The following is a 23,997-nucleotide window of genomic DNA, read 5'->3' on the forward strand; positions in this document are numbered from 1 at the left end:
TCAGAAATGTGGTAGAGAATCTCATTAAGTAATGAGTTTTAGGTCACTAGAAGTGACCTTGGAAGACTGGTTGACCATCTGAATTAATTACTTGGACAAGGAGTTGTACTCCATGCTGTATATATCTAGTAAAGCCATTTTTTTTTTTTTTTTAACCCAGTATTCTGTGAGTTTTCCTTCTTGGTCATTGATACATTTCACCTTCTGTGAGGAATCCAGAAATAAAAAAGTCTGTTTGAGGGAAGCAGTCTTTTTGTGTGTGAGATATGTGTATCTTTTGAAGTTTAACATTTCTATAGGTGATGTCTGTTGGTAAGTCTTAGGTTCCTTTTTTTGCTTCCAAAAATATGGTTAGGGAGAAATTTCCTGTTAAAAGCATTGTTCCTTTTTCCTAGCCCTCTATGCTGTTTGTCTGTCTTCTCTGACAGCAGTCCTTCCTGTTCATTCATGAGAGTTTAGCCAATGTACATAAATTGAGGAACACCGCTAATTTGCAATATCTGTTGTAAGAGAAATTCAGCATACAAACAATATAATTGATGTATTGAAAAATGAATTTAGGCTATCTACTTAGCTTTAATGGAATTTAAATGACCAAACATGTCATCAATAAAACTTGAATTATTATTCTTACATTCACCATGCCTTGGCCCTACTTCATCCCTTTTCAAATTACTGTATCAAGTCAATCTTCTCATTTGACCCTAAACTTAAAAAAAAAAAAATTTTTTTTTAATGTTTTATTTTTTATATTTGAGAGAGAGACAGAGAGACAGTGAGTAGGGGAGGGGCAGAGAGACAGAGACAGAATCTGAAGCAGGCTCCAAGCTGTCAGCACAGAGCCCGACGTAGGGCTCAAACACACGAACCACGAGATAATGACCTGAGCTGAAGTTGGATGCTTAACCGACTGAACCACCCAGACGCCCTGACCGTAAACTTTTTCATTTCTGTCTGGACCTATACCAACATCATAGCTACTTTACTTACTATAACTCACCTGGTGTTCAACTGGTTTCTCCCACCCAGGACACTCTAGTTTTCTTTCTCTCTGTTTTATAACATAGCTATTGCTTTTTCTCCCTTCCATCCTACTCTCGTACTCGTGGATTTTTCCTGACTTGAGCTTTCCTGGTAGCCTTGTGCTTGGTAATTCACATCCGTTGTTAGACTCCTTTCAGGTTGTGTTCTTGGACTCAGCCCTTACTGAATTCATGTCTCTTCTTAGTTTTTGAAAAGCACATCCAGCTGAATGTTTCTTCCTCCCTGTCATCTTGGCATCTTCTCTCATTATAGTAATTCCAAGGTAGTGATTCATAATGAACATTTTCACTTTAAAGCATTCTCTCTCCCCTGTTAAACCATATTATTTTTGAGTACATGAAGTTCTCTCAGTTAAATTTAAAGTATTTTTATGTGAAAAATTCCAAACATATTTAAAAGTAGAGTATCTTGAACCCTTATATACCCAGCATCAATTAATAATTTGCTAGTTGTTTTTTCACCAACTTTCCTTTTTGTTTCTTTCACAAATTCTGTTTTGACTAAAAATTCTCTAATCCAGTTAACATTCACACACATTTCTCTCTATCCACTAAAATCATAATCACTGGGGAAGATCATATTGTGAACATAAGATCTTTTAAATCAGGTTAGTGGATAGTTTCAAATAAATTGTCACTTTCAGATGAGCATTTGTGATCTATTGTTTTTGCCAGAGTGGAGGAATAAATATGAGTGTCTGGGTTAAGGAACATATACCTCACAGCCTGTGTCTGTCAAGTAGCAGGCAAAGATTCTGGCTTCTAATGTATGATATCCAACAAATCACCTTGAACCACTGTGAAAATAATGATACTGGATTATATACTATAAATATCTCTATTCAGTAATTGAAAGTTTAATGTAGGTTTGAGTTCAGTTTTTCTTTTAGCATCTTAGCAAAATTCATATTGATTTAGCTTCAAATGAGGATATGTAAACGATAGTAAGAAGCTCTGAATTTCTGACTTACCAATACGAGAAAATTTTCCTGTCTAGAATGAGAGACTGACTGTGGCTTAATGTGTTAATACCTGCTTTTCCCTAGAGAGCCTCCTTTTCACCTCACCAGAAGAGGCTGGGGCGAGTTTCCTGTCAGAGTTCAAGTTCACTTTAAAGACAGCCAGAACAAACGGATAGATATCATACATAATCTGAAGGTATTGTAACAAAACATTGTTCCCCAGAAGTGAATTACCTCCTTTTTTTTTTTTTTTTTTTTAAATTAGAGAGTATGAGCTGGGGGGAGGGGGGGACAGAGGTGGGGGGGGAGAGAATATCTTAAGCAGTCCCATAACCCTGGGATCATGACCTGAGCTGAAATCAAGAGTCGGATGCTCAATCAACTGAGCCACCCAGGCACCTCTGAAGTTCCTCTTTGTGTCTGGTTACTTAAAGCAATGGGTTAGGCCTCCTGAGAGAAGTAGCTAAGGACAGTGGAAGCAGGGTTAATATTTTTGATTGTGTGATGCATACTGCTACAAGACTCCTTTGTTCCCTGAAGGTTGGGGGAGCAGTTGCACTACAGCAGAATGTATGTTCTTTAAAAAGATGAACTGGTCAGAGAATCAGAAGACTTGAGTCTCTGATCAAAGCTCACTGTTACTGTGTTACTTGAGACTAAGTGACTGAAATCTTTAAAAAATCTACGGGGTGCCTAGATGGCTTGACTGATTAAGCATCCAACTTTTGATTTTGGCTCAGGTCATGATCTCCTGGTTTGTTAGATCAAGCCCCATGTTAGGCTCTGCACTGAGCATGGAGCCTGCTTGGGATTCTCTCTTTCTCTCTCTCTCTTACACAATAAATAAACATTTTAAAAAACCTATTTACTTTTTTGTAAAATGAGGCAAATAATTAGCCTGTTTATCTCATAAGGATATAGAATAGAATATGTTTATCTTGGAAGCATTAAGACAGGAGTGAACATATTTTGGAAAGTTGAAAGTACTGTACAAAGTTGTAATTCTTTCGTATTTTAAGAAATCCCTTATTAATATATCCACATGGTTTATTATGCAGCCATTTTAAGTTATATATTATGACGTGTTTTCTATACCTGGGGAAAAACTACCAACTCTGGCAAGTGAAAAGCACAGGGTATAATATGTATGTATAGTATGAAGTCAACTGTGATTTTAAATAGGTGGAAAAAACACAAAAGAAATATACCAAAATGTTGGAGTAATTGTAGTATGACATTGTGGGCAATTTCTCCTGCCCTTATTTTCTATTTTTTGTTTTTGTCTTTTTCTAATTTTATATAATAAGCATGTTTAACTTTTATGATTGGAAGACCATTTTTTAAAATATTTTCCTAGTTCCTCTATGTAGTCTCATGTAGATTTTCTCTACATAAGATAAAATTCTAATATTAAACTTCTCCCAAAGCACCCTTATTTTGTGGTTTACCACATTATTCCCATTACTGGCTCCCAAAATTGAACTAAATGAATGTCGGTACATCTGCAGAATTCCCTTTGTTCTACGAATACAACTTTTTCTTTCTTTCTTTTTTTTTTAATGCTTGTTTATTTTTGAGAGCAAGAGAGACAGAGTGTGAGCTGGGGAGGGGCAGAGAGAGAGGGAGACACAGAATCTGAAGCAGCTCCAGGCTTCAAGCTGTCAGCACAGAGCCTGATGTGGGGCTTAAACTCACAAACTGTGAGATGAGATCATGACCAGAGCCAAAGTTGGACACTTAACTGGCTGAGCCACCCAGGTGCCTTACAAATACAACTTTTTCAACCTTAAGGCTAAAATTTGCTCTCCATTGGTGACAGCACTGTTAAACTTTGTGTTTAAGTTATATCTGAGAGATTACTATAAGATTAAATTGCATTATAACCTAGCAGAAGAACTGGAATGGAATCAAGCACATACAGCCACTTTGTTCAGAGGGGCAAGATTAGAGGAAGGTCTAAAATAGTTGCTTTCCTTTTATCTTATTTTAAGCACTGCACATACTAATCTTACATTGCACTGGGCCCAGCCCTAATTTCTAAAATATAAGGAATTATTTACATAGTTCTTATACTATTATATTGTCCATATCACTTAGAGGTCCTGATGGAAGTTTGAGACACAGTTTTTGTTTTGTGTTATTTTATTTTATTTTATTTTATTTTATTTTATTTTATTTTATTTTATTTATTTTATTTTATTTTTATTTTATTTTGATGTTTTCATTTATTTAAAAAAATTTTTTTTATTAATGTTTATTTATTTTTGACAGAGAGAGAGCGCATGAGCAGAAGAGGGGCAGAGAGAGAAGGGGGGGAGACACAGAATCTGAAGCAGGCTTCAGGCTCTGAGCTGTCAGCACGGAGCTCAATGCAGGGCTCGAACTTGTGAACCATGAGATTATGACCTGGGCCAAAGTCGGATGCTCAACCGACTGAGCCACCCAGACGCCCCAAGACACAGTGTTTTTAAAAGGACAGTATTTAAGTTTTTTTATCGGCTTTTCTGGAAAGCTTAATTTTATTATTATGTATTGAAAGGCCTTCAGGCCTTAAACACTGTGTTGTGACCATGTGATCTTTGTACTGGAGTATTTTCCCTTTTATTGCTGTGTTAAATCTCAGAGCCATCTTGGATTCTCCCCTCTTTGTTCTAAATATTTGTTCAGTTGCAGACTATTATTCTTTCTTCATCATCTTTCTTAGATTCTACCCTTCTCCTTTCCTGCTCTTGCCTAGGCTGTTATTCTAATGTCTCCTGATTAAGTTCTTTAATTCTAATCTGTCTCCTTTACCCTAAATCCATTCTGAGCACCATCAGATTAGTCTTCCTGAAATAGGAAAACCATTATGCTGTTCCTCTCTGAGAAACCTTCATTGAATTCCCTGACTCTTCAGGGCTCTTCACATTTTGACTCAACACACTTTTTTCCTACATTATCTCACACTAATGCCCTTCATGGACATCCTACTCCAGCCAGGTCAGTTATTCACATCCCAGAAATGCCCTGGGCCTTCTTCTCTTGTGTGTGTTTGTTTGTTTGTTTTGTTTGTTTTTAATAATGCCTGTTTGAATTCTTTCCATTCTTCAAGTTCAGATTCCTAGGTAACTTTTCCTGACTAAACCCATAGTGATCTCTCTGTATTTTGAAATGCGGCTGGAATGCTTAACAATCTATATTTGATACTGTAATAATTACATTAAGTACTAAGTACTCAAGTATTAGAGGTATGTAAAATTTGAAGTTCCCAGAATCTATGAAATTCCCACATCCTGAATCCCTGATGAACCATCACCATGGAGCACAGTAATTCCCAAAACAACCCTTTTATCCATTTTGTAAATAAACTTTTGGAAGATTCTTCCATAAATTTAACTAAAACTGTCTTTTTTTTTTTGTAAAAAAAAAAAACAAAACAAACCCTTGATCTTATTTGTCCTAGTTTGATTTCTAGAATAGCACAGGACAGGACTTTGTGTTGTTTTATAAGAATCCTAAAAATGTTTAATGACGGCCTTCATGGCTCTTCTTAAATCCTTTCCAGGCAGAACCTATTCTTCTTTTTTTTTTTTTTCCCTTAACATTTATTTATTTATTTATTTGTTTGTTTATAAATTTTTTTTTTAACGCTTATTTATTTTTGAGACAGAGACAGAGCATGAACGGGGGAGGGTCAGAGAGAGGGAGACACAGAATCTGAAACAGGCTCTAGGCTCTGAGCTGTCAGCACAGAGCCTGACGTGGGACTCGAACTCACAGACCGTGAGATCATGACCTGAGCCAAAGTTGGCCGCTTAACCGACTGAGCCACCCAGGCGCCCCAACATTTATTTATTTTTGAGAGAGAGAGACAGCGCATGAGCAGGGGAGGGGCAGAGAGAGAGGGAGACACAGAATCCAAAGCAGACTCCAGGCTCTAAGTTGTCAGCACAGAGTGCAACGCAGGGCTCAAACCCATGAACCACGAGATCATGACCTGAGTTGAAGTTGGACGCTTAACCAACTGAGCCACCCAGGCGCCCCCAGGCAGAACCTATTCTTATAACATTCCTTGTACACAGTGCTTTCTAGTTTCTCTTGCCATTTGGATAACAGTTCTAGGTTATCAATGTCTCTCATAAAGTATGGTCCCAAGAATGAAACCTAGGCCACTACAGATTACAGCGAGACTATTATTTCCATGCTGTGGCGAATATGAACATAAACTAAACAAAATAGGAACAAAAAAGGAACAAAAACTAAAAAAAAAAAAAAGAAAATGGACATAGCCTAAAATTGCCCACATCATTAAAAAGAAATTTTTTTTAATGTTTATTTTTTGAGAGCGAGAGAGCACAAATAGGTGAGGTCCAGAGAGAGGAAGACACAGAATCCAAAGCAGGCTCCAGGCTCTGAGCTATCAGCACAGAGCCAGATGCAGGGCTCGAACCCATGAACTATGAGATCATGACCTGAGCCGAACAAAGTTGGGCGCCCCACCAACTGAGTCACCCAGGCGCCCCGCCCACCTCCTTTTAACAGTCATACTGTTGGCTAAGGTTTAAGTATTAAAATTCTAGATCTCCTCCATGGAACAAGTATGAATTCACCCTGCATTGCCTTTTTTGTTATGAAACTAATTCTCATGACTGAGTTGTCATGTCTGTGTTGGCTGCTAAGGACCTCAGCCAGAACTTGAAATGTACTTTTTGCAAGTCTTAGAGTTTTCTATTTACTGATTAGTAAATCATCTTTCCTTTTTACCAAACTTAATAGTTTTCCCCCATTGATCTTACTGTGTAATATTTATATTGATAAGCTCCACAAATCCTCTTTTTTTTTTTTTTTTTTTTTTTTGGTGAGGATGGAGGTTTGAGTGCTTTATTGCAAAAAGCAAAAATGCTGTTGAGGAACAAATTGTTTATGCTAAGCAAAAACTTTTTCTGATTTTTATCTTTATTGAAATACAGTTGACATACAGTGTTATATTAGTTATAGGTATACAGCATAGTGATTTGACAATTCTATACAAAACTCAGTAAGTGTAGTCACTGTACAAAGTTACTACAGTATTATCAACTGTATTCCCCATGCTGTACTTTTCATCCCTGTGACTTACATAACTGGAAGATTGTACCTCTTAATCTCCTTCACTTATTTTGCCCAACACCTTACCCCTGTCCTCTCTGGCAAACACCAGTTTGTTCTCTGTATTTGTAGGTCTGTTTCTGGTTTTTGTTTGTTCATTTGTTTTGGTTTTTAGATTCTACACATCAGTGAAATCCTATAGTATTTGTCTTTCTCTGCCTGACTTATTTCACTTAGCGTAATAGCCTCTAGGTCCATCCATACTGATGCAAATGGCAAGATTTCATTCTTTTTTATGGCTAAGTAATTGTGTGTGTGTGTGTACAGATTATTTTTTTAAAGTGATAGTATAAATAAAATACAGGAATAAGAACTGAGCCTTTTTGTATGTAGGTGTAAAGTTTGTTTATGTTACATTTTTTACATCATCTTTGTAAACACCATCTAAATGGCTATAATACTTCACAGTTGATGGTTCAGGATTTACTTAAGCATTCCTCTATAGCTGGACTTTTATGTCTCCAGTTCATGGTTATAGTAAACACCATTTTGTGTAAAACTTCCTCCATTTTTAGATAGTGCTTAGAGTGTTTTTAGAAGTTTATAGTTTATATTAAAGGTATAATAACTATATGATTGAGGTTGTTTTTATTAATTTTACTCATCCCTCCAATTCAGAGGGTTTTTATTGAAGTGATGAATAGATATATTATGAAAAAATAGATCCTATGTTACGAAGACTTGTGGTGAAAGGGGTTTTAGATGAGATTGTATCCTAAGATTTATAAGTAAGCTTAGTGAAACTTTACACTCTTCTTTTGTCTTTCAATAGCTGGATAGAACTTACACTGGCCTGCAGACTCTTGGAGCAGAGACGGTAGGTTTTTCCTGCAGTATTATTTGGGAATAAGTAGAATGAAAATTGATCTTCATTTTTAACTGGAAAAAAACGAGTGCTGAATTTTGTAAAGAGTTTTTCTTCTCCCTTTTTAAATTAAAAAAATGATTAAAATGCACATAAAGTATCATTTTAACAATGTTTAATTGTACAATTAAGAGGTATTAAATATACTCACATTTTTGTGCATATATTGCTATCATGCATCTCCAGAACTCTTTTCCTCTTGGAAAACTGAAACTATCCCCATTTACAGTAACCATTCCCCTTTCCTTTCAGCCCCTGGCAAACACCCTTCTACTTTGGGTCTCTGTGAAGTTTTGACTACTCTAGACATCATATAAGTGGAATTATGCAGTCTTCTTTTTTTTTTTTTTTTTTGATTGGCACATTTTACTTAGCGAAATGTTCTCAAGGTTCATCTGTGTTGTGGCGTGCATCACAATTTTCTTCCTAAAAAAGGCTGAATAATATTCCATTGTATGTATATACGTTTTGTTTATCCAGTGATCTGTTAATGAACACTTGAGTTGCTTACATCTTTTGGTTATTTGAATAATCCTGCTAAGAACATGTGTGTATAGATATCTGTTTGAGTCTATGCTTTCAGTTCTTTTGGGTACATACCCAAGACAGTGGAATTGCTAGATCATATGGTAGCTCTATTTTTTTTTTTTTTTTTTTTGGAAGATTTTATTTTTTAAAGAAATCTCTATACCTAGCATGGGGCTTGAACCTACAGTCCCAAGATAAGTAGCTGTACACTCCACTGACTAGGCCAGCCAGGTGCCCCATGGTAGCTCTATTTTTAATTATTGAGGGACAGCCACAGTCTTTCTATAGCAGCTGTACCATTTTACATTCCCACAAACAGTGCACAATGGTTCCAGTTTCTCCACCTGTTTTCCAGCACTTATTTTCTATTATTTTGATAGTGGCCAAACTAATGAATGTGAGGTGGTATTTCGTTGTGGTTTTGATTTGCATTTTCCTAATGATTATTGATGTTGAGTATCTTTTCATGTGTTTATTGGCTGCTTGTATATGTTCTCTGGAGAAATGTCTAGTCAGATCCTTTGCCTGTTTTTGAATCAGGTGTTTGGTTTTTCGTTTTTGAGTTTTAGGAGTTCTCTCTGTATTCTTGATATTAATCTCTCACCAGATCATTCTGTGTATTATTACCTATTCACTCTGTTGATCGCGTCCTTTGATGCACAGAAGTTTTTAATTTTGATGCAGTCCAGTGATTCTCTTTTTTCTTTTGTTGCCTGTGCTTTTTATATCATATCCAAGAAGTCATTGCCAAATCCAGTGTCATGAAGCTTTGCCCTTATATTTTCTTCTAAGTGTTTTACTGTTTTGGGTCTTCTGTTTGGGTCTTGGATCCATTTTGAGTTAATTTTTGTATATGGTGTGAGGTAAAGGTCTTCTTTCATTCTAATGCATGTGGATATCCAGTTTTCCCAGAACCATTTGTTGAAAAGACTGTCCTTTTCCCAGTGGTCTTGGCATTCTTGTCAAAAATAATTTGGCCATATATATGAGGTGGCATTTTATTCCACTGGTCTATATGTCTTCTCGATCCTAGTACCACATGGTTTTGATTACTATAGTTTTGTAATAATAAGTTTTAAAGTCTGGAAATGAGACCTCCAACTTGGTTCTTCTTCCCCATGCCCTTCCTTCCACTTGTTTTGTTGTTGGTAGTGTTCATGCTATATCAGCAGTAGCCATTATAGTTAGAATTAGCCAATTAAACCTTATTCTGTTTAGGGAAATGTGCTCTGTTGTATCAAAAGATACTTATTGAGCATGTACTCTATAGGAGACATTGGTCCTGGTAATGGGGATACAGAGAGATAGCTGCTGTTCTTAAAGAGTTATATTCTTGATAGTGTTGAGAATGGGAAGAAGATATAAAGATACTTATTGAGCATGTACTATATAGGAGACACTGGTTTTGGTAATGGGGATATAGAGAGATAGCTGCTGTTCTTAAAGAGTTGTATTCTTGATAGTGTTGAGGATGGGAAGAAGATACATAGTAAACAAAAGGAAATAAGTGATATAAAGAAGAGAGTAGCTGGGGACAAGGGAGTTGCTTTAGCTAGGTTGGTTAGGGAAAGCCTCTCTGAGAAGGTGACATTTGATTGAGACTTGATGAGAAAGAGGCAGTCATACAGGGATTTGTGGGGGAAGAGTGTTCTAAGGCATAGAAACAGCAAATAGTCCCAAATTATATGATTGGTTTCACTGGGTTATTTATCTATTAAACCAAACTAGATTACATTCTGGGGTAAGTCCTTTAGTTCTTAGATTGAAATTGCCTTTGAAGTATGATTAAAAATCATTTGTTACATCTCTTAGAGTACCACGTTCTTAGACAAGCTTGGGGCTTTCTGTGACACTGATGATGGATTCATGAGTCCAATTGTTGCCTGATTGTGTAGGTAGTGGATGTTGAGCTCCACCGACATTCTCTTGGAGAAGACTCCATTTATCCTCAGTCTTCCGAGTCAGACATCTCTGATGCCCCACCATCTTTGCCTTTGACCATTCCAGCCCCAGTGAAAGCTTCCTCACCGATAAAGCAGTCACATGAGCCAGTACCTGATACTTGTGTGGAGAAAGGTAATATATTTTTCCTTATATGGAAATGAATTTTTCCTTGTACAGAGGAATCACTCTCTGGGGCATTCCTTTCTCTCATTTGCATAATATGATATTGAACTGCTTCCTGTAGAGACTGAGGAGTGTATGGAAAATAAGTTTTCCATAAATAGGCATGCTGCCTCTACCTATACAGTCCAGTTGTGAAAATAGCCAAATCCTTATTCTCAGAAAAAATTTTTTCATGAAGTTCTACATGTTTTATACAATATAAAACTTACTAAAAGACATTAAATGTTCATTTTTTGATGATTATAATGGTTTCTTCTGATATGTTACAGGAAGAGTTTTTGGTTGTGTGTCTAGTTGTGTGAACAAGAAACTGAATGTTAAGTATCTATTATTTAAAGTACAATGTAACAACTGACACCACAGAAATACAAAGGATTATAAGAGAATATTATGAAAACTATTTATGACAACAAATTGGACACCCTAGAAGAAATGGATAAATTCCTAGAAACATATAACCTCCCAAAACTGAATCAGGAAGAAATTGAAAATTTGAACAGACCAATTACCAGCAGCAAAATTGAATCAGTAATCAAAAAATGCCCAACGAACAAAAGTCCAGGGCTAGACGACTTCACAGGTGAATTCTACCAAACATTTAAAGAAGAGTTAATACCTATACTTCTCAAACTATTCTAAAAAATAGAGGAGGAAAGAAAGCTTCCAAATTCATTCTCTGAGGCTAACATTACCCTCACACTGAAACCAGATAGGCACTACAAAAAAAGGAGAACTGCAAGTCAGTATCTCTGATGAATGTAGACACAAAAATCCTCAACAAGATATTAGCAAATCACATCCAGCAATTCATTAAAAAAATCATTCACCGTGATCAAATGGGATTCATTCCTGGGATGCAAGTGTGGTTCAGTATTTGAAAACCAATCAGTATGATACATCACATCAACAACAGAAAGGATAAAAACCATATTTCAATAGTTGCAGAAAAAGCATTTGACAAAATACATCATTCTTGATGGAAACCTTCAACAGAGTAGGTCTAGAGGAAACATACCTCAACATAATAAAGGCCATATATGAAAAAACCCACAGCTAACATCCTACTCAATTCCCCTAAGGTCAGAAACGAGAAAAGGATGTTCACTCTCACCACTTTTATTCAACATGGTACTGGAAGTCCTTGCCACAGCAATCAGACAAGAAAAACAAATCAAAGGCATCCAAATTGGTAAGGAAGAAGTATCACTGTTTGCAGATGACATGATACTATATATAAAAAACCCAAAGACTCCACCAAAAAACTACTGATAAATGAATTCAGTAAGGTCACAGGGTACAAAATCAATATTCAGAAATCTGTTAACATTTCTATACACTAACAATAATAATAAGCAGAAAGAGAAATCAAGGAAACAGTCCCATTTACAATCATACTAAAAGAATAAAATACCTAGGAATAAACTTAAGGAAGTGAAAGATCTATATTCTGAAAACTGTAAAACATTGATGAAAGAAATTGAAGATGACACAAATGGAAAGATACTTGATACTCATGGATGGAAGAATAAATATGTTAATGTGTCAAGACTGCCCAAAGCAATTTAATGCAATCCCGATGAAAATACCAACAGCATTTTTCATAGAACTAGAACAAACCCAAAATTTGTATGGAACTACAAAAGACCCCCCAAAGAGCCAAAGCAGTCTTGAAAAAGAATAAAACAGGGGTGCCTGGGTAGCTCAGTCGGTTAGGCCTCTGACTTCGGCTCAGGTCACGATCTCGTGGTCCATGAGTTCGAGCCCCGCATCGGGCTCTGGGCTGATGGCTCAGAGCCTGGAGCCTGCTTCTGATTCTGTGTCTCCCTCTCTCTCTGCCCCTCCCCCGTTCATACTCTGTCTCTTTCTGTCCCAAAAATAAATAAACGTTAAAAAAAAAGAAAAAGAATAAAACAGGTGGTGTCACAATCTCAGATTTCAAGATCTGTTACAAAGGTGTAATAATCAAAACACTATGGTACTGGGACAACAGCAGACAGATAGATGAATGGAACAGAATAGAAAACCCAGAAATAAACCCATGCTTATATTTATTGTCAATTAGTTTTTGACAAAGGAAGCAAGACTATGCATTGGGAAAAAGACAGTGTCTTCAACAAATGGTGTTGGGAAAACTGGACAGCAGCATATAAAAGAATGAAACAGGACCACTTTCTTTCACTATACACAAAAACTCAAAATGGACTAAGGGCCTAAAATGTGAGACCTGAAACCATAAAAATTGTAGAAGAGAGCCCAGGCAGTAATTTCTCTGACACCTGCAGTAGCAACATTTTTCTAGATATGTCTCCTGAGGCAAGAGAAACAAAAACAAAATAAACTGTTGGGACTACATCAATATAAGAGCTTCTGCACAACAAAGGAAACCGTCAACAAAACCAAAAGACAACCTAGTGAATGGAAGAAGATATCTGAAAATGACCTATCAGATAAAGGGTTAGTATCCAAAATGTATGAAGAACTGATACAACTCAACACCAAAAAAAGAAATAATTCAGGTAAAAAAATGGGCAGAAGACATGAACAGACATTTCTCCAAAGAAGACATACAGTTGGCCAACAAACACATGAAAAGATGCTCAACATCACCCATCATCAGGGAAGTGCAAATCACAACCACAAGGAGATATCACCTCACACTGGTCAGAATGGCTAAAATCAACAATGCAAGAAACAGCAAGTGTTGGCAAGGATGTGGAGAAAAGAGAACCCTTGTGCACTGTTGGGGGGAATGCAGACTTGTGCAGCCACTGTGGAAAGAACAGTATGAACGTTCCTTAAAAAATTAAAAATAGAATTACCATATGTATGATGCAGCAATTCCACTATGGTATTTACCCAAAGAATACAAAAGCATGAATTTGAAAAGATACACACAGTATTATTGCAGCATTATTTACAACAGCCAAATTAGGAAGCAGCCCAGGTGTTTAGTGATGAATGGATAAAGATGTGCTATATATGTACAATGGAATATTACTCAGCCATAAAAAGACTCAAACTTGCCATTTGCAACATGGATGGCTCTAAAGAGTATTTAAGTTCTTTTAAGTAGGGTTTTTTTTATTTAACAAGTGAGCTATTAATTAGCAAAGTTGTCACAAAGCAAAAACAGAAGTCATCTCATATGGAAATAGTTATAAGGAAAGAAATGAAATTCAAAGCAGTCAAGTTTCATCTCCAGGAATTGGTGCAGGTAAAATGTTTACTAGGATGTATGGTTTCAGCTAAGGTAGAGATTAAGTTTATGGATTATATATAGAAACCAGAGTGACTAGTAATAAAAAAAAATAAATAAATAAGTGGAAGTCCGAGAAAGACAAATGCCATGTGATTTCATGGAGTTTTAGGAACAAATGAACAAAAAAAAGGAGACCAACAAAAACAATAGACTCTTAATTATAGAGAACAAACTGATGGTTACCAGAGGGGAGATGGATAGGGGAATGGGTGAAATAGGTGGTGAGGATTAAGGGTACACTTGTGATGAGCACTGAGTAATGTTTAGAGTTGATGAGTCACCATATTGTACACCTGAAATTAATAGAACACTGTGTGTTAACTGTACTGGAATTAAAAATATAATATAAGATTCATCATCAGCAAATGTATTTTGACTACGGTATTTTTTCATTTAATAAGTATATATATCATTAAATCACTTCTCTTATATAAAACTGGTTCTAAATGGCATCAATTTACTCTCTCAGCCTATATTTTAATGTGATGTTAATAATTTAGTCCTTTTATAAATTTTAACTATTCTTTAAATTTCAGTTGCATCTTCTTCATGGGCATTTAGCAAAATAGGGCATTATTATATTAAGCAAATGCTTTCTTTTTTTTTTTTTAATTTTTTTTTTTTAACGTTTTTTAATTTATTTTTGAGACAGGGAGAGACAGAGCATGAACAGGGGAGGGTCAGAGAGAGGGAGACACAGAATCTGAAACAGGCTCCAGGCTCTGAGCTGTCAGCACAGAGCCCGACGCGGGGCTCGAACTCACGTACCGCGAGATCATGACCTGAGCCGAAGTCGGACGCTTAACTGACTGAGCCACCCAGGCGCCCCAACAAATGCTTTCTTTTGAGTTTTTCTTTTTTTGTAATTTATAGTTTTTCAGTTCATATAAAAAATGGCAGAACATAATACACTTGTGTACTTTTTATATTATACATGCTTTATAGTTAACATTTTCTAATTTTTTGAAAGCATTTTAATAAAATGATTCTAAACATAATTTACATTTCATCCAAAAATGTATAAAGGGTTCGTACATATGCCAATTGTGTTTTTTACTAGTGAGTGGTTTAAAGATGATTGTTGAAATAAGGGATCTTTATTGTTTCATTCTTTTCCCACGATAGTAAGGTTTTATGATTTCTAAGCAATTTCTGACTTGTCATTGACCTGTTTCCTTTCAAATAGGATTCCCAGCCAACACTGAAGCTGAGAGACACACTACATTTTATTCTTTGCCGTCTTCATTGGAACGGACGCCCACCAAAATGACAACATCCCAGAAAGTTACCTTTTGTTCTCATGGCAATTCAGCTTTTCAGCCAATAGCATCAAGCTGCAAAATTGTGCCACAAAGTCAGATTCCTAATCCTGAGTCACCTGGAAAGTCCTTCCAACCCATCACCATGAGCTGCAAGATTGTTTCAGGTATATAGGTGATGTGTGTCAAGTTGATGTGTATAAAAAATTGTTGGAATGACAGAATGTATTATGGCTTTCTTTTTTTAAGTTCTTTTAAGTAGGGTTTTTTTTTATTTAACAAGTGAGCTGTTAATTAGCAAAGTTGTGACAAAGCAAAAACAGAAGTCATCTCATATGGAAATAGTTACAAGGAAAGAAATGAAATTCAAAGCAGTCAAGTTTCATCTCCAGGAATTGGTGCAGGTAAAATGTTTACTAGGATGTATGGTTTCAGCTAAGGTAGAGATTAAGGTTATGGATTATATATAGAAACCAGAGTGACTAGTAATAAAAAAGAAAAATTAGAGGCCTTTTGGTGTGGAGTTAAAGCTTTAAAGGTGGGAATTGGTTTGGGATTGAAATGTCTTTTATACTCTCTAACCACACAGAACATTACTCATTCCTGTTATCAGTGGGTAGTTCTGAGCCTTCACTTTCACTAAAGTTGAATTGTCCATTGTCTCGTGACAGTCTCATGTTAGGTAGGCTTCTGGTAGGAATATACTTTATGGTTTTGACTATACCACTTCAGAAAAGACATGAAAGAGAGTCTGCAGAAATATCTAGGCAGTGGGAGCCTTCTGTATATGAAGGGAGAGAAAAGGAGTCTTTGGTGCTAAAAACAGACAACTAAGCAGAAATATCTAAGTTTTTGAAATTCATGAAAGGTGAAGGACGTATAATTTTACCTACAAGTTAGAAGCATTTTGGAACTTGCTGCTTCAGAGGTGAACTAGGCTGACATAGAAATTGGTTTGAAGTTTAGAGAAATTCATGGATGACACATTTGATCGATACAAAAACCATTGAGGATATTTAATGATACGTGGGTAACCTTTGAGAGTGTTCTGTGGGAACAGGTATCTCCAGATTGTAGCTCTGACATAGGATTGGCAGACTTGTTTTGGGTGGGTGAATTTCCTATTTTCCTATTGGAAATTAATTGTAAATCAAGACTCCTGCCTGGTTTGTAAGTCTGGCTGTTCACTTATTTCCTCTAATTTTAGTGTCTTTGAGTGTAACCATAATTATAACAATCTGCCCAAGTTGTTAAGAGTTTTATTGGGGCGCCTGGGTGGCGCAGTCGGTTAAGCGTCCGACTTCAGCCAGGTCACGATCTCACGGTCTGTGAGTTCGAGCCCCGCGTCAGGCTCTGGGCTGATGGCTCAGAGCCTGGAGCCTGTTTCCGATTCTGTGTCTCCCTCTCTCTCTGTCCCTCCCCCGTTCATGCTCTGTCTCTCTCTGTCCCAAAAAATAAAATAAAACGTTGAAAAAAAAATTTTTTTAAAAAAAGAGTTTTATTTAGGGATTCAGCGGTTTCACGCTGTTATATAAAGCTCTGCTTTTTGAACTTTAATGTGCCTTGGGATGGGTGTATGGGGGAGAATCTTGTTAAAGTACAGATTTATATTTAGTGGGTCTTGGCTAGCATCTCAGAATCTGTTTTTCAAAAGCTCCCTGCTGATGCAAAGATGTGGAGAGGGAAATACACTAATCCCTGCCTCAGCTACACTGCTGCTGTTGCTCATTGTCTGAAATACACAGTCCCATTCTCTTTTCCCTGGTAGCCCTGCCCCTCTTGCATTATCTTCATCACCTTAGATGGGTTGAGTAGATCTCTTTTGTTTATTTGGTTTCTCTTTTCTCTTTTTTATTAATAAAGGTTCCCCCATATCAACTCCAAGTCCATCACCGCTGCCTCGAACCCCAACTTCCACTCCAGTCCATGTGAAGCAAGGCACTGCCAGCTCTGTCATTAATAATCCCTATGTTATCCTGGACAAGCCAGGGCAGGTTATTGGAGCCACCACTCCCACTACAGGTGTGCGTTTGATCAGTCTTTGTGTTATCCCAAAGGTTTGATCTTTCGTAAAGATGAAATCTTGGTGTGGACTTAGTAGTCATGTAATGGAGTAATGAAATCTTTATAAAAAGAGGAGGGGATCTGGAATAGTAACTCCAGTGCGGTTTCTTTGAGGGAAGATGTACTTTTTGTAAAAGTTGTATTTTTTAGGAATTTTTCTTTTTAATTTCTAAAGAGTAAAAGTGGGCCATAATTAATTTTCTTTAAAAAAAAAAAGATGTTTTATTTTTATTTGGAAGATAATTCTTTTTTGGGCCTGCAAGCAATGTAGTTATTTTCCAAATTAAACTTTAGAAAAAGAATACCTTTGTGGACCATGTATGTGTTTCACCAGTCAAGTAAAAAAGTGATCTCTACTTTTCTGTGAATAAGGTAAATTTTGTGTGTGGGAAGGAAATTGAACTCTGCAGTTCTAAAAAGGGACTTCTGATAGGAAGAATAAGAATTGGATTCATTGTGTTTGTCACCATAATCTATAACTACAGAGTGTTTTTCAGGTTTTTTCGCAGTATTTTCATTAACATTATTTTATGTAGTCCCTTCAATTAAACTATGTAAACACATGCTTCTAAGTTTCTGTAGCTTTAAGAGAAATAGTGAAAAGAGAAGTGACTACAATGAGACTTTTTTTTTTTTTTTTTAAACATAATTGATTTAACACATGAATGTGTGTTGGATCTTTCCAGGTACTTTTTTTGGAAAAGTTAGGTCCTTTAACCATGATTGTAACTGTGGAGCTCCTTTAAAAATGCTGCTTTCAGGGGTGCCTGGGTGGCTTAGTTGGTTAAGTGTCGGACTCTTGATTTCAGCTCAGGTCATGCATGATCTCACAGTTCGTGAGTTTGAGCCCCATGCTGGGCTCCACACTGAGCATGGAGCCTGCTTAAGATTCTCTCCCTCCTGCTCCCTGTGCCTGCGTGTTCTCTGTCTCAAAATAAATAAACTTAAAAAAAAAAAAAAAAGGCTTTCAGAAATTACTTAATAGCCTTTTGAATGTATTTAGAGATGCCAAATAGGAATCTTTGAGGGTGTTTAGTTTTAGGAATCAGCCAAAAGTCTTTGTAGGCAAGTTTGGTAAATGGAGCAGGTGATCAAATACCATTTTGGTCTTGATTTATTGTTGGCTGTAGATAATGAGACTTACTGTTACCAGTCCCTAAAGGCAGTTGTACAGACAGAATATAAAATGTTTAATGTTGGCAGCACTTTGGAACAGGTCTAGCCTCCTGTGAAACTACTTTTATGGAGCCAGCATTCACTTGAATGCATACATTTGGCACATTGTTAAATAACCAATATCATTGTGTTCTGGTGTCTCTATTTAAATAGCAGAGTATATAATGTTTACTTATTTGTTCTTCTACATGTCCTTACTAGCTTCTTGTCTATTTTTAGGTTAACGAGGTGGTCAACTTCATAGGAGGAATCTCTAAGTGTTTTTTCTATAATAATTTCATGGTTGTGAGTTTTCAACCTTTGAAAGTGAAAAATATTGGGGGAAAAGGGAAGGTTGGTGGAAAATACTTTAAAGTTACATTTTGTAAATTTTACTTTGTGCTTTATTTTTAAATATGCCTTGCTTATCAGGAAGTCCTACAAACAAGCTCTCTACTGCTTCTCAGGCCTCCCAAGGAACAGGTTCCCCTATTCCTAAAATTCATGGAAGCAGTTTTGTAACATCTACTGTCAAGGTAATACTCTTAATGCATTATTACACTTTGCCAGTTTCTAAACACAGTAAGTTCAAGCTCAGCAAGAATTTAAGTAGAATCTTCAAGCTAGTAAGAATCTTGAAGACCATCTACTCCAGACTCCCCTACCTTACTCTTGACCTTTTCCTAGTGTAGAAAGTGTTTTCTCAATACTTCCATCAGTTGGACAGTTGGTATCTATTTGAAAACTTACTATGATGAGGAGGCAGCTATTTTGAGGGGAGGGGTCAGTTTTGTTACACATTTTTCCTTATAAAATTTTTCCTTATTCATCTGGCAGTATACGTCTTTTCTTCCTATATTTGTACCAATAAGGAGTAAATACATTTTTTTTCTAGGTGTCAGCCATGTCGTTACTTGAAAATGATTCTTATCTTTCCACAATTTTGTTCTTTGTCCTCTCCCCCGCCTTCTTCAGAGTAAGAAGGCCTTTAAAATTAGAACTTCAGGTATGCTCTGACTTGTTCATCTAAGAGTGCTAGGTATCTGCTCATTGTTTAGCAAAGATAGTCCCTACTGTTTGGTTAGTTATTCAGCTTACTCATCATGGTCATGGCTGCCTAGAGACTTTGAGGTATAAACTCGTGTGAGAAAGAACTAAGAATTCAGAGATCATCTCCTATGTGACTAGTGCTAACACAACATTTCTTATATGTAAGCAGTTAATGGTGATGCTGTTGAATAGTTTTCTGGTCCAAGGTGACATTTTTCTGAGTTCAATGCTGTCTGTGAGCACGTGTTACATGAATGCCCAAATTGTAATAATTGCCTTGAAGGCTGTAATGCTCTGTCAGTCTGTTTTTTAATGTTTGTTGATCTTTTCGTTACACAGCTAAGCAGTGTTCTTAACTTTGTTACTTGTCCCTAATTTATGGCAAATTGCCTCTGAAGTTTACAATTTGTATTTGAGAATTAGAGACAAGTGACAGTAATTTTGAATGTTGACCTTCATTGTTTTTGCATTTAATAACTCTTCAGGTTCTTTTTGTTGTCTTTTAAATACTTATTGAAAAATTTCTGCCTGTGTTGGGTATTTATTTGGAGTAAAGATAAGTCAAGTTGTGTAAGTACTATTGAAAGGGTATAAATACTAAAACACTCTAACCACCTGTTACATTTATTTATTTAGTGCCTAGACTCTAGGGATAGAAAAGAAATAAAGTACAGTGTCAGTCTTTTTCAGTGGCTTATGACCTGGCAGGGGACTAGACATGTACACCAGTGAGTCAGTCAAATGTTAGATAAGACTCTACATTGTTAGATAAGAGTCCACATTGTATCTACATTGTAGATAAGAGTCTACAAATGTTAGATAAGAGTCAAATGTATGATAAGAGTCTTTTCAGCCTGTGAGGGGCACAGATGAGTAGGTTCTTGCCAGGTTATAGCCTTTCCTTGCATTTGGTTTCTAAGACAATATTAAAATGCAAGTGTGGGGGCTTGGAAGACTCCAAAGAGTTTTGAGCTTTTAGTTTTCTTTTGTGTATTGGTTATGTTGCTAGAGGATGTCACAGATTTATATTAAATATAAGTGACTGGGATATCTGAAATCACTTATTGTATCATAATTGAACAGTGTATATTTTTACATACACAGCAGGAGGATTCTTTGTTTGCATCTATGCCACCTCTTTGTCCAATTGGGAGTCACCCTAAGGTTCAGAGTCCCAAGCCTATAACTGGAGGACTTGGAGCTTTCACAAAAGTGAGTATTTGTTAGGGCATTATCCCATGAGTTGATATGGTTTTGTTACATAATAATTTTTGTGGCATATTGGAGTTGACGGACACTACCTTACTACACGTTACTTTTTAGTATGCCTTAATTCTTTTCAACGTTTTTTTATTTATTTTTGGGACAGAGAGAGACAGAGCATGAACGGGGGAGGGGCAGAGAGAGAGGGAGACACAGAATCGGAAACAGGCTCCAGGCTCTGAGCCATCAGCCCAGAGCCCGACGCGGGGCTCGAACTCACAGACCGCGAGATCGTGACCTGGCTGAAGTCGGACGCTTAACCGACTGCGCCACCCAGGCGCCCCTATGCCTTAATTCTTAAGATCTTACTTCTGCAACATGTTTTCGTTTATTCAGTAGTGTCCACAGGGCAGCCTTTGGAGTCCAGCAAGATGGTAACTCCAGAGAGCACAAACGTTGTGTGTGTTTGTTTCTTCTGCCATTTGCCACCAAAATCCAGAACAAATGGACTCGGTTGGGTTTGCAGAAATACAGGATCAAATCCAGATCCTACTTGTGGTCCTTTTGATAGCTCTTATGGGCTATATTTAAGCGGGGTTTTTTTGTTTGTTTTGTTTTTGTTTTTGTTTTACTCTTCTGGTGGGGTCAATTTTTACAGAGCTTCATTCATTCATTCATTCCTACAAGCTGAACAGATTCAGATATTAGTGGCTTTTTTCATGGAATGTTTATTCAGTGTCATTATCATGTTTGTTGCCAGGTAATCATCAAACAGGAACCTGGTGAAGCCTCTCATGTGCCTGCAACAGGAGCTGCCAGCCAGTCACCACTCCCTCAGTATGTGACTGTGAAAGGGGGTCACATGATAGCTGTGTCCCCTCAAAAACAGGTCCTAACTGCTGGAGAAGGGACATCCCAGTCACCAAAGATTCAGCCCTCCAAGGTTTGAATTGGGTAGGGATGGGGAAGTCATTATGTAATTGAACATTATTTCCCTAAATAATAGGCAGGTGCTGACAAGATTCAGGTGATAGGATTGCTGATTCCAGGAAAACCTGTAGATGGAAGCCATGTTGGAAAAGCAAGTCAGTCAATGTTAAACCCATCTGCTCTTGCAGTAATCTTTGACAAGAGCAGCGGTGTGTCATGTAGAGGGCCCCAGAACAGTTGAGGAGGCAAAGGGACACTGTCATCTGACAATAAAGGTGATAGACTTCATGTACACAACTTCCCACTTGATTCAAGTGTAAAGGCCACGGGACCAAGGTCTACTGTTTTCTTTATTTCTGGTAGGCAAGTGCTACAGTTTACACCTCTGATGTTCAGGCTGTGTGATCTCTTTACTGACTCTTGACTTTTTTTTTTTCCTGATTCTTGACCCTCGAGAGAATTTATTTGTTTTATAATTTGGAGATGTGAGGAATTAATATATCGAGAGAACTATAAAATTGCATGTAGATTCATGTTTTCCTGCATTGGTTGTGCTTATGAGTGCCTGTGTGTGTCCTCTTCTCACACGCTGTCTGTAATTCTCAAACAGCCTTGTAAGGTGGATACTCTGAACCCCATTTTACAAACAAGGAAGCTGTGGCTCTGAGGGGTCAACCAACTTCCTTAAGAGTATATAGCTAACAAGTGACACAGGATTTGAACCTAGGTCTGCTGATTCCATAATCTTCCATTGCAGAGCTAATTAAAATTTGTGAGCCATTGTCTGGAACCTAAACACGCTTTTAGAACATAGTTAAATTAGCTCATTTTGGGGGCAGATACATTGTAAAGCTATCCATAATATTACATGAAGTGCTTTTCAACTTGAAAGCCAGCCTATCTAGGGATAGATGAATTGCTTTGAGAAGAGTACTTTAAAATAGAAAAATGGTTTTAGATATTTTGGTTAGTTTAGATAGCTACACATGAATTGAGACAAAAATTCATGTTCTAAAATCTGTATGGTTCTAAAATTTATAAGAATCCATTAACCACTTTCCCAAATTTATCTGGTCATGACTCATCTGATGATTAAAATATATAGATACTGACGCTCAGTTGGTTAAGTGTCCAGCTTCAGCTCAGGTCATGATCTTGTGGTTTGGGAGTTCAAGTCCTGCATTGGGCTCTGCACTGATGGTGCGGAACCTGCCTGGGATTCTCTCTCCCTCCTTCTCTGCCTCTTTCCCACATGGACAGGCATTCTCGCTCTCTCAAAATAAGTAAATAAATTAAGTTTAAAATGTATAGATATAGATACTGAGGCCCCCATCAAACTTTCTGAATCAGAATATTCTTAGGGGCCCTAGGAATCTGGATTTTTATTAAGCTATCCTGCTGATTCATGTGATTAGGCAAAATTAGGAACCACCAAGCTATAGCATCATATTTGACTTTGGGGCTTCTCTAGCCAGAATCACGAAGACAGGCACCCCCAACTGCTTCCCAGTGCTCCATTTTTTTGGCCTTAGGGGTAAGCCTTTTGGCAAAGTCCTTTCTGTTACTATTATCTGGGCTTGTTACTCAGACACATTTTACATGTTCTTCAGAATCTAATTTGCTTCACCAAAGTTACATGGAATGTCTGATTTAGGTTTTTGAGTCAATAGTATTGCTGTTTATGCTCAGAAGCTCTGAACAAATTAGTTTCACTTTTTTACACTTTCCAGTTTGCAAATCCACTCCTCTGTGTTGCTGAACAACTGTATTGGCTTTCTTGTCACATTGCCACCTACTTAATGGCAATGCAGAACTAAGAAAAAATGGATGGGTTTGTGCTAGAATGCCCTAAATAGAGTGTAAGGGCACCTGAAAAAGGCATAGAGGAGTGTGAAAGAAATGCGCAAAAGCAGAAGACCATGAGAAAAGACATTTCCTGTTTACCTAGGAAATTTAGTGTATGCTTTGGACTCCAGATAAGGAGCTGTCTGCAAGTACAGACTGTCCCTGGTTATTGCTGAAGTGCCTGCCCAGAAAGCAGAAGCGTGGGGGCGCCTGGGTGGCGCAGTCGGTTAAGCGTCCGACTTCAGCGAGGTCACGATCTCGCGGTCCGTGAGTTCGAGCCCCGCGTCAGGCTCTGGGCTGATGGCTCGGAGCCTGGAGCCTGTTTCCGATTCTGTGTCTCCCTCTCTCTCTGCCCCTCCCCCGTTCATGCTCTGTCTCTCTCTGTCCCAAAAATAAAAATTTAAAAAAAAAAAAAAAAAAAAAAAAAAAAAAAAAAGAAAGCAGAAGCGTGAGCAAAATGATACTGTTTTACCTTCCATTCAACTTTGGCACAATAGAAATACAGCTTATCTTTTTTCATGAAAGTAGAGAGGTGCTGTTTTAAGGGACAGCTAAGTACTTAGTGGGTTCGTGTGAGAAA

General features: G+C 37.2%; 1 protein-coding gene across 3 annotated transcripts in view; it reads left to right on the plus strand.

Annotated features, from left to right (window-relative positions):
- The window catches only part of YEATS2 (YEATS domain containing 2), a 111,493-nt gene that overhangs the window by 42,448 nt on the left and 45,048 nt on the right, over positions 1-23,997 (plus strand). For all 3 annotated transcript variants that reach the window (XM_058730638.1, XM_058730639.1, XM_058730640.1), the window contains exons 8-15: positions 2,090-2,201; positions 7,905-7,949; positions 10,421-10,601; positions 15,098-15,337; positions 17,034-17,192; positions 18,822-18,925; positions 20,544-20,651; positions 21,403-21,585. In XM_058730638.1, the coding sequence (XP_058586621.1) occupies positions 2,090-2,201; positions 7,905-7,949; positions 10,421-10,601; positions 15,098-15,337; positions 17,034-17,192; positions 18,822-18,925; positions 20,544-20,651; positions 21,403-21,585 (1,132 nt within the window). The remainder of the gene's footprint in view (positions 1-2,089; positions 2,202-7,904; positions 7,950-10,420; positions 10,602-15,097; positions 15,338-17,033; positions 17,193-18,821; positions 18,926-20,543; positions 20,652-21,402; positions 21,586-23,997) is intronic.

This window comes from Neofelis nebulosa, chromosome 5 (genome assembly GCF_028018385.1).
Source record: "Neofelis nebulosa isolate mNeoNeb1 chromosome 5, mNeoNeb1.pri, whole genome shotgun sequence".
NCBI lineage: Eukaryota > Metazoa > Chordata > Mammalia > Carnivora > Felidae > Neofelis > Neofelis nebulosa.